General features: G+C 50.2%; 1 protein-coding gene across 1 annotated transcript in view; it reads left to right on the top strand.

The window, feature by feature from the left end:
- si:ch211-137a8.4 (apolipoprotein B receptor) overlaps window positions 1-10,301 on the top strand; it is a 26,956-nt gene extending 16,655 nt beyond the window's left edge. Inside the window, exons 2-4 of the mRNA XM_035621898.2 lie at window positions 3,639-5,268; window positions 6,148-6,645; window positions 9,234-10,301. Coding sequence (XP_035477791.2) covers window positions 3,840-5,268; window positions 6,148-6,645; window positions 9,234-9,256 — 1,950 coding nt within the window. The 5' untranslated portion in view covers window positions 3,639-3,839 and the 3' untranslated portion in view covers window positions 9,257-10,301. The remainder of the gene's footprint in view (window positions 1-3,638; window positions 5,269-6,147; window positions 6,646-9,233) is intronic.
- Window positions 10,302-11,258: the final 957 nt, after the last annotated feature.

The raw sequence follows: 11,258 nt of genomic DNA, 5'->3' as shown, positions 1-11,258 counted from the left end.
TATTGTTTCGGGGGATGCTTTTGACTTTTGGACTAATGACAGGAAGTTGATTCAGCGAGCTGTCAAAGAAGAAGAAACAGAACCAGGAAACAGAAGTGTGTAATTTGGTCCAAGGAAACAATAAAAGGTCAACTTGAATATCGCTCATACGATATTTTCTGAGAGGACGAGAGCGCGACAACCAATCAGAGTCGAGTATCAGGGAAACGCAGCCCACGTAGGTGACGACAGGACGTAGGTTGGTCACGTGACGTTCTTTAGTGCGTCACGACGCGACAACGTGAAACCAGAACCGACCGGATCAAACGTGAACAACGTGACAGAACCCCGGCGTTGGTTCGGACTCTTAGGTGTAAAGAAAAACTGTTACTGGAACTGTCAACCGTTGAAACGTTGGATGGTTGTGACGGAGAAGACAGAGACGGACGGACAAGGAAAGTGAAGGAGCAGGAAGAGGAAGAGCGATGGAGCGATAGAAAACAAGACAGAAATAATCAAAAGAATGAAGGTGACAGACGGAAGGAAGGTGAATGGAACGATTAGAGTCAAACGGAGGGATGAGAGAGGGAAATGAACAAGTCAATGAGAGATGGCGAGGGAGGTGTGAGGACAGAGAGAGAGGGAGGTGAACCGAGGCAGGGATGGAGAGATGAGGCAAACGAGGCGCACAGAGAGAGAGACGAGAGGAAAAGTGAGGCAGACGAAAAGAGGAGGAGGCGGAAAGACGAGAGGAAAAACCAGACAGTGACACAGACGGACGGACGAATAGAAACAGAGAGATGATTCGCAATCAGCCCATGTCTGCCCCCCCCCCCCCTCCTCCTCCTCCCACCATTTTGTCGTCCTCCTCTGTTTGATGCTGTTCCAACACCTCGGGGCTTCAGCCTCACATCCACCATCGCCCCCCCCCCCCCCCCCCCAAAATATATATATACAGAAAAACTGAAACAAAGACGAAAACGCTGGAGGGAGAATCACCACGACCTCACATTCACATCACGTATCCGTCAGATTAATATATATAAATCCTGGTTAATGACTGTAAACCAAGTTTGGTTCTCATTAGTTATTTGATGCCATAAAAACGGGGTGAGACGTCGTGATTGACAGGTGACACTGACTGGGGATTTGTGGGGAGGGTGAATGGGCCGGACCGGTACCGATGGATTACTGCGCAGACGTCTCTACAGTCCTGTGTTTCTGGACACGTCCTTGTTGTGCCCGTCTCCGGCGTTGTTCCCCTCTTTGACAAACCAGTCGCTGCCGCTTGATGTAAAAACTCATCGCCACGGACACCACATTTAAAATTCTAGATCTACCCGGCGCTAATGGACTCAACGCACATGGTGCGAACTCGTGTGACGAGGGCTTGAATGCGACTGATGATCATTTATATACGTCAGAGTCCTGCGCCCCAGCTGCAAGACTACGTATCCCATCAGCCCCATTGCTTCTTCCGGCTAATCCTGCGTTCCATTATTATACTGTATATTATATTATACCTGCGAACGGGTTTATCGTTCCAGCACAATCTCGGAATTTGGAATTACGACCCCCGAGTCGTAAGTTGCAACTGGAACGACGCCGCCACTTCCAGGGTCCGAGTTCCGAGGTATTATGGAACGCAGCATTCATCCAAACGTCCAGTTTCCCCCTTTCAGCAGTAGAATCACAGACTTTAAGGCGGAGCTCCGATGGAGCGGAACTAGTTTGTTGGGCGTGTTACGGTAAACGTTGGAGCGGTTGGGGGTGGGGGGGGGGTCCACACGGAGCCTCAGTTGAACTTCCTGTGGAGAGTTTGCTGGAGAAGGGTGAAGAACTCACCTCCACACCGTGGACACGAGTTTGAAGGTGAGAAGTCTCATGTCGTGGCACGTTGGTTGATCCCATCACCACTGGACAGTCGGAGAGACCCGAGGGTCGAATCGGCCTCTGGTTCTGGTTCCGTTTGCAGGAGAAGCTCGTGACGTAACATGATGTCAAGAGATTGATTGACAAGATGATTGAGGCCCGACAGTCGTCTTTGTGTGAAACTAGTGAAGTTACTAATGTTGAGGAAATGTCTGTCCTGACTCTTGTCATGTTTAGTGGTCGGTCCTTTGAGACAGAGACAGACATGAAGTAGGTGATGAGATCTAGATTAATAACAGGCTTTTTTAAAAAAATGTGTTTGACGATGTTTAGAGTCTAGTTCAAATTTATCGACGGACAGTTCTGTGTTTTTATTGGCCGATCAAGGCAGTTGTGTGTGTGTGTGTGTGTGTGTGTGTCACTGAACACACTAACCTGTCAGTCAGCGAGCCAACATGGCCGCCAGTCATCCAGCTGATCGGTCCGTTGTAGTGAGATTATCTGGAGCATGTGATGTTCTCTCTCTCTCTCTCTCCCTCGCTCGCCCTCCCGTCTCCACCTGAGCGTCTGACTCACTCGTTCACCTTCGTTCTCGCTCGAGAGCGAGTGACTGTCGAGTGTGTGACTCACAGATTCATTGATTCGTTCGGTTCATTCAGTGAATTCCCACCGAGCAGCGTCGGACACTCAGAGCCGCCTGTCTGATCCAAACATTGTTTCCTGAGCAACTGACGACAGTGTAGGAAGTCCTTCCTGATCGCCTCGTCCTCCACCTCAGTGGAAGACGTCACGAGATGAAGGGAAGGTGTGGAGGAGGAATCACAGGACGTGGGAGGAGAGAACCCGACTCCACTGACACTGAACTGTGTCGTCGTGTGACGGTGGATGTTGTTGATGAGAAACTACACGTTACTGAGGATGAACTACAAAAAAACTCATCTTCTTCTCATCAGGTTGATTCATGTTAAACATGAAACGACACGGTGAAACATATTGATTCATTACCAAGGATGGAATTGAAATAAAAACAATAATCTATCATATTTATCACCATGACATCACATGTTATGATTCATATGTACAGTAACTGAGATCTGGATCATATTCATACTCTTCTTCTTCTTCTTCTTCTTCTGATTGAATCGTTTACGTTCGTTCATGACGCGTCACGTTAAATATCGCTGCCGCAATGAATTGTGGGTCTGTTTCTCCTTCCTCTCATAGGAAGCTCGAGTGTGTCTCTGATGAAGGAGACAGGAGAGGAAGTATTGAAGCTTCTTTCCTCAACACTCAGAGAACCTGAACAACCCTATCACGGTGCTGAGGAACGTCCGGGTGCAGACCACTTAACAAACTTCCTCGTTGGAGGAAGACAAACCGACAGTTTCACTATTTTCCAGAAACTATTCAAACAGTCTGACTCATTCATCTGCACCTCGACATCACGTCGTCTGTTGGTCTTGAGGATCTTTGTCCAGGTGGAACAGTTCCTAACACAAAGCCAAAGGCCTGTTGAGAGGATTCTGGGTTCCGAAGCAGCTGATGAACGTTTTCCTTTGTTTATCGCTTCTTTCCGTTGAGTTGACGAGTTGCAGGCCGAGTGTTCGTCCCTCGTCGGATCTCACTCGGGCTGCCATGTCTGTGGAAGTGCGAGCGATTAGGAAAACGTAATTGCATCGCTTTTCCCGCTGAGATCCTCTGATGATGTTACACTCGCTTGTCTACGGTGTCGATTCAGTCCATTAACCATCTGTGTCTCTTCCTCCCTGTCTCTCTCTTCTCTGCAGGAGTTCCGAGGACTAGTAGGATGCTGAGTATCTTTCCTCCTCGCCACTGTTCTCCACCGTGCTCTCCATGACCTGAGAGCGCCGCCACAGCGGGAGGAACGAAACACCAGAGAGCGAGAGAGAGAGGAAGAGGAGGGTAGAAGGTCAGGGAAGGACGGAAGACACCTTTTTAGTTGTTATCCTTTGTTTTCCCTTTCTGAAATGGCGGCGACGGAGGCCAGCGCTGCACCAGTGGTCCAGGAGGACGGGAAAACCCCCGAGAGCAAGCCCACAGAGGCGGAGCAACCGGCGCAAAACGCCAACGCCAACTCAGAGACTGTGAACAGCGAGGTGGTCGACAAAGACGGCGCCGCCGTCAACAGCGAGGTGGTCGACAAAGACGGCGCCGCCGTCAACAGCGAGGTGGTCGACAACAAAGAGACTGTGAACAACGACGCGGCGGCGGCTGCGGATGGAAACGAGGAGGGAGGAGCAGCGGCGGGCGGAGAGGAGGCGGCAGCGCCTCAGAGCTCGGAGAACGCCTCCTCTGCCGAGCCCAAGACCTCGTTCCTGGACTCGTTCCTCAACAAGAGCGGCCTGGGGAAGGTGATGGGAGGGAGGAAGAAGAAAGAGCAGAGCGCAGCCGCCGGAGGAGGAGAGGAGAGCGCCACCGAGGGAGGAGCCGAGGGCGAGAAGGGAGAGGAGGCTGCGGCCGCTGAGGGCGGAGCCGAGGGAGGAGCCGAGGGAGAGGCAGCCATAGAGAAGGCTCCGGAGAACGGCGAGAAGGAGGAGGAGAAGAAAGACAAGGGAAAACCGTCGGAGGGGAAATCCAGCGTCCGAGATCTGATCAGGAAACCGGTGGCGAGGATCTTCTCCCATCGCAGCACCGAGAAGAAGGACGGCGCCGCCGCGGAACCCCAGAAACCAGTCAAGGTCCGATCCAAGTCCCTGGACCGGCTTGAAGATCCCGAAGCACTTAACGCCACCGCAGACGCCGCCGTGGAGGAGGAAGGAGCAGCGGGGGGAGCGGAGGCAGAAGCGGAGGAGGAGCAGAAGACCTCGTCCTCCTCGGCAGCCACCAAGCACATGAAGCGCTGGCACTCCTTCAAGAAGCTCATGGCTCAGAAGGCGCACAAGAAGAGCTCGGGAGGAGCGGAGGACGCTAAGGAGGAGGCGGCGGAGGCAGAAGGAGGCGGCGGAGACTCGTCCACGCTGGACTCCAAGGAGTCGGGCCAGAAGAGGTGGAAGCTGAAACGCTCCTGGACCTTCCAGGGCCTGAAGAGGGACACGTCCATGGTCGGCATCAGCGGCAAGGCCAAGGGCTCCGACAAAGACTCTGCTGACAACGCCAAGCCCGAGGAGGCGGCGGCGGCAGTAGGAGGAGACGAGGCCGGAGACGAGGCCAAGGCAGAGGGAGGAGCAGAGGAGGCCAAGGCAGAGGAGGGGGGCGAGGACAAGGAGAAGGCGGAGGGAGGCGAGGAGGAGAAGGCAGCGGCAGCCGGAGGCGGGACGGTGACGCAACACGCCAACGAGATCTGGACCTCGTTCAAGAAGCGCGTCATCCCCAAGTCCAAACGAGCCAACACGGAGTGCGCCGCCAGCGCGGAGGAGGACGCCGCCGCCGCCGCCACAGCAGCAGCTGCCGCCTCAGGTGAGACGAACACACGGTCCATTCGCCAGATTCGTCTCGTGACCTTGAATCTGCAAATTCTCTTTCTGTCACTCCGACGGTTTCAAAGTGCAAACGATCCAATATTTCAGAAAGAAAAGGAAGAAAATATGAATTACTTTTTCTTCATCCCTTCCCCATTAATCATGTCTCAACATCCCGACTTATCTTCTGACCCATTCGAAAGTGGCCTCGACCTCCAGGTCGACAGTCACTTTAGTTTTCATCAACTCCAGATTTTTTAAACTTGTTTTATCTCGTGCTGAAGAAGCAGCGCGGTGACTTTCAGTCAACACGCGTCCACTTGAGCAGCTTGCAACGTCGGTATCGAGCTGTTCACAGGCACGTTAGCGTCAATGCTAACTCTGGAGGAGCTAACGTAGTCGAACATCCTCCCCGATGAAATATTCAACGTCTGATGTGAAACGACAGGGAAGGAACTTTTTTAGGCGACTTCCCTGATGCTGATTTTGCACCAAAATAGATAAAAAAAATAGAGAGTTGTTGTTGTTGTTGTTGTCATAGTAACTGGTCCTTTTTCAGCCTGATTCCCACATTGAGTTTTATAATAGCTTCTTTTTTTTAAATCAAGTCAATCTGCTGACAGACGTCTCTGCCGCCTCAGAGTCAATATTGGACTTTTACACCTTGTGTCCCAACATCGATCAAAGCAGCTTCAAATAAAGTCGTCTTAATTGCTGTGTTAGTGAAAGTCCTTAATTAACGATTTCAATCCTTTTGCGGATCAATTATTCTGCAGGGGAACATGCCGCTCCCCTTGAATGGCAGATTTTCCGGAGGGTGCTGATCAGTGAGAATCAGATTCCTTCACGCAGACGCTTCCCTTCTTCTTCCCTGCAGGTGAGGAAGGAGCCGCCGAGGAGGGCAAGTCGGCCAAGGCCAAGCGCACGCATTTCAACCGCGCGGTTTCCCTGAAGAACTTCATCCTGCGAAAGGGCAAATCCACCAGCGTGGACCAGGGCGAGGGCGCCAAGGAGGAGGAGGAGGAGGCCGCCGCCGTGGAGGGAGCTGAGGCAGCCGAGGAAGGAGGCGCCAACGACGAGGCCGCCACAGCGACGGCCGAGGAGACCAACGACAAAGACGCGGCGGCGGCGTCCGAGAAGACGCCGGCGGAGGGCGGCGAGGCGGCGAAGACGCCGGCAGCGGCTCCGGTGACCAACGGGGAGAACGGCTGCTCCAACGGCACGGCGGAGGAGAACGCCTCACACAATCACCAGGAGGAGGAGGAGCAGGAGAAGACGACGGCGAGCAGCCCGGTGAAGAAGACCAAGGAGGCTGGGGGAGTGAAGGAGGAGGCCAACACCAAGATCATCAACGCCACGGCGGCTGTGAACAGCGGTGAGTTAGAGCGCGGCGGGCGGGACGCCGGCGAGCCACAAAACATCCGCGGCAGCGGCAGAGACGGAGAAACTGACGACAGACAACAACAACAAGCAGCGGCACTGACGCACGCTAGCAGCACACGGCCTGAGCTAGCATTAGCCTGTAGCGAGGAGGGGGAGGGGCAAGGGGGCCAGGAAGGGTCTCCACAGAACGGAGGTTGTCGTGACGACGCAGAGTCATGTGACCAGGGAGAGAGGGAGGAGGAGGAGGAGGAGGAGGAGGAGGAGATGAGGAAGAGGGACCTTCGAGAGGCGGCGGTCGCCATCGTTCAGAACGTGATGTCAGCAGCCACCGGCCTATTAGAGCGAGAGCTGTGCGTCGACAACGGCTTGAACGGTTGCGACGACGCCGACGCGAGATACTGACGACACGCATGTAGCAACACACGCTAACACACACACGCTAACGCGTTAACTGTGAAATGTGCCAAATTTTAAAAGTTTACACCGTCGCACAAGTTCGTTCACGTCTCTCAGTCTCCGACACTCGAGAAGGAGGTGGACATACACCGACTGTAGAGAAAGAGTGATTGCATGAGGGAAAGATAAACACATTTATTCCTAAATCACTTGAAATAAAATGTAGTGTCGCTGTAAAATAAGTTTGTTCACCTGTAAATAACCTGCGAGTGTCTGAGGAGAGAGAGAGAGAAGCTGCTGTTCGTATCCACCGATTCATGATTTCAGCATCTTGTCAAGTTCACAAACAAACAAACAACAAATCCATTGGACGATAACACGGAGGTTGGAAACTGTTTGATATGAACCAGATCAGATCAGCTGGGGAAGTCGCCTGCAGTTCCTACACTGTCCTTCAGGGGGCGTGAGCTCCTTTCATTTCTGTCACACAAAAACAGACTTAATACTTAAACTGCAGGTGACACGAGTGAAATGAATGAAATATTGTTAGGCGGCGTCTCCCATCTGACGTTTATCAAACTTGACCACGTCTCAAACTGTGACTTCCTGTAACAGGGACTGTTGACTATTAAAATGATTAATGAATCGAGTTTTGCACATTTGATTCTCAACATCGCCGTTAACGATCACCTCGTCCTCGACAACGAGTTGTCTTCTTCTCTTCCTCGTCGTCTTCCGCTCCGATGCAGACTGAGCCCAAAATATGAATTACCTCAGGAAAATGACTTCTTCCGCATTAAAATAACTTCCAGCTCTGTTTGTATCTGTAGCTGAGTTCTGTTCTCACGTCATATGTTCAAACCTGGAGAAATGTGTAGTGTCAGGGTGCGTTTCATGTGCTCGCCTGTGGGGGGCGTCACATCCCCTCTGTGACTTTTTTTCCCCGATCTCGATGGTTTTTGACTCTGTATGAGTCTATATGAGTATATCTATATGTGATCAGAGAACCGTTAGAGAGTCTGAGTTTTGACTGGAGTTTGTTTCGCCTCTGAGGAGAATTCAGCTCCTGAACCGCAGGAACACTGAAGGAATCCTAATGAACTACAACTCCCGTCGCCCCACGCTGCTTCCTCACGTCCACACACTCCTTGAAAACTTTGTTTGCGATTGTTCCGATAGAGACGCCCCCTAGTGGCAGAAAATTACACACTGTGCAGTTCAACTTGTTATCGTGGAACAGATTGTCAGACTGAGGAACAGAAATGATTCAGCGGTTCAACGAGTGCAAACGCAAACTCTTAAGGAATCGGCGCTTTTTTGTATCGTGGATAAAATGGATAAAAACCACCAACCTCGTCCATCGTCTTCTGGCCTGCAGGAAGTAACGAGCTGTGTCACGTAGGGGTGGGGCAATATATCACACATTAATACAATATATTCAATGTATCGCAACAAGCATTGATGTATTGCGGCTTGTTGCACATGAGATGTATTAAATGACAATATTGTGAATACCGCGACTACAAATTGTCACGTAGAATGTTGTGAAGGTGCCGCCATAAGACTTTCGTGTCCCAATAGAAACTGTTCATGAATATGATTAAGATTAGAGAATGTTTTAATACAGACGTAGGTTGAAGGCACTTCTAGTCTGCATCAACGGGTTGAACTGTGCTTTAGAGGAGATTTATAAAACATATTGCGATATATATGTATATATACATATACACGTATATATGTATATATATATTGTGTATCGCGATACAACTATAATATATTGCAGTATGGTTCATAGGCCCTAGTAGCAAGTTGTAGTTAGTTGTCTGTTTGCGGTGGAAGGGTCCGGGTTGAGCGGACATCAGCAGATCTGAGTCCATCAACATCACGGAGCTTCTCTCTGTCTCTCGGGTTCGTTTAGGGAAAACTCTTCTCTCACGAAGGACAGAAGTTCAGGTTCCGGACGAGGAGGGAGACGGAGAGACACTTCCTGTCGGGCGTCATGACGACGCTGTGTGTCTCTGTTTGTTGTTGTCGCGTCACAGAAATAACTTGACTCAACTCCAACATCTGACACGACACATGAGCCTCTTGACATGTGACTGTTTCTGTGATTATTATCATTATTATTATTATCACTCTATTTTTTAATACTTTTTTTCAATCTCTTCTGTTATCATTTACCAGACAAAAAGGCGGGAAACGTGTGAGGCCACACAAAGAGGATTAAAACTGCCCGGGATTCGCTGAGCAAGGAGCTCTGAGCCCCGCCCACCCTCACCCCCCTCCTCCCCTCCATCCCCCTTCTTCTTCTTCCTCCTCCCGAATAAGCGGAGTGATCACGTGTCACCACGGTGAGAGAGAGAGAGACTGAGAGAGCGAGAGAGATGCGATTCACGTAGATGAGAAGTGAAAAATAAATAATTACTCAGAAAGCAATAATTCAATGCTTCTCCCCGCCCCCCCATCAGCCCCCCCGTCGTCCGACACATGCGTACGTACAGACAGACGTGTACATCCAGTGTTTTTACTTCTTTTCTTTGCTTGTCTGTGAGATTTTATATTGTCTACGAGAGAAAAGAAAAACGCAGAAATGTATAAACAAAAAAATCGAGCCCCCCCCCCCCTTGTTGAACGACATGAACTCTGCTCTCCGTCTCTGCCGACTCCTGATTGGTGGATTGAAAAGAACAAAAAAAGGACAAAAAAAAGACTTAGTTTTATATCGACGGCCATTTTGGTTTGTAGTTCCCCCCCCCCCCCTCCCCCTCCTCCCCCCCCCCCAGTAGATATTTGACAGTGTACAGCAGGACCACGTTGCTCCGGTGTATAAACCGCCCTGAGGACGGCCACTCCCCCGACCAACACTTCAACGTCTCCAGCTCTGTGTGTTCAATGTTTTTTAGACTGTTATATTGTGTACATGACATTAAATGGAAAAAAAGAAAAGAAAAAACACCATCCAATATTGTTATTGAAGTCAAAATGATTTTTTTCTCTTCTTTTTCCCCCCGTTCGGTTTGGATTCTCTCTTTTCTTTGTTTTTTTTTTTTAACATCTTCTCACCGTTACCGCAGTCTGATGATATGCTGTAATTAAAACATAATAATAATAATGATAATAATGATGATGATGATGATGATGATGATGTTTTGTTGGTTCCAAGTTTTCACATGTCCGCTAGCAAATTGTCAAAAGAAAAGAAAAAAAAAAAATAGTTCAATAAAGACTAAAATCTAACAACTAAACTGCAAAGTCATTGTGGGAGTTTTCTATTTTTATCTGGATGATTGACGTGTTGCGTGCAGACGGGCGGCTGGAGGAGGGAGGGGGGCGGGGCTCTGACGCTCGAACACCATTGGGTGCTCATTAATCTGTGTATCGATAATCTCATCCTTTTACGTAACGGGTGGAATAATATGAGATTTCTTTGCATCAGAGTAGATCTGTACGTATCATCCAGCAGCGCTGGTTCCCGACCTGGGGGTCAACCCTAACCCACGCAAAGGAAAACTCTGGGGAGGGCGATAGATCATCGACAACGTGGAAGAAACACAAGTATCTATTTAGTAATTTGTAAGTAAATCAAGTGGTACAACTAATTAAAGGTGAACACGTGTTCTCCGTGAGGGGCCGGGGAGCGTTGACACAGACCAGAGGCCTCCATTTTAAATCTCATCCCAAACCGGTGACGCAAACTAAGTTGGGAGATGACGGGAGTTTGTTTGACGCCTGATCAGCCGCAGAGAAAAACCATCAAAGATCTGAATCGACATCATTTTGGCCCAAACTTGTCCTCAAACCGAGCTGCGGGCGACCCCCCTCGGGGTCCACGGGCCACATGTTACCGTCGTCACGGCAGCGACGACGGTAACACATGTCTCGCCGTCTGTGAAGTGCGCGCTGACGATAATTCCCTACTGTCAGTTGAAATCGGCAGCATACTGTCTTGCTGTCAGGCCAAATCTCTGGGATTATGTTATTACAGCCGTAATGCCAGTGTACAGTAACTGGACACACACACACACGCACACACACACACACACACACACACACAGGGCCTCAGGAAAACTGATGCTTTGTCACTTAAAGATGTTTTAATGCAGTCGGTAATCACGACGACGGATGAGCAGCTTGTGACAGGAAGCGGCTCCGAGCAGGTCGAGGTAACGACGATGACGATTGTTGCGCTCGTCTCTACGTTCGGAGGAG

Source organism: Scophthalmus maximus, chromosome 11, assembly GCF_022379125.1.
Source record: "Scophthalmus maximus strain ysfricsl-2021 chromosome 11, ASM2237912v1, whole genome shotgun sequence".
NCBI lineage: Eukaryota > Metazoa > Chordata > Actinopteri > Pleuronectiformes > Scophthalmidae > Scophthalmus > Scophthalmus maximus.
This window is presented reverse-complemented; position numbering and strand designations above follow the sequence as displayed.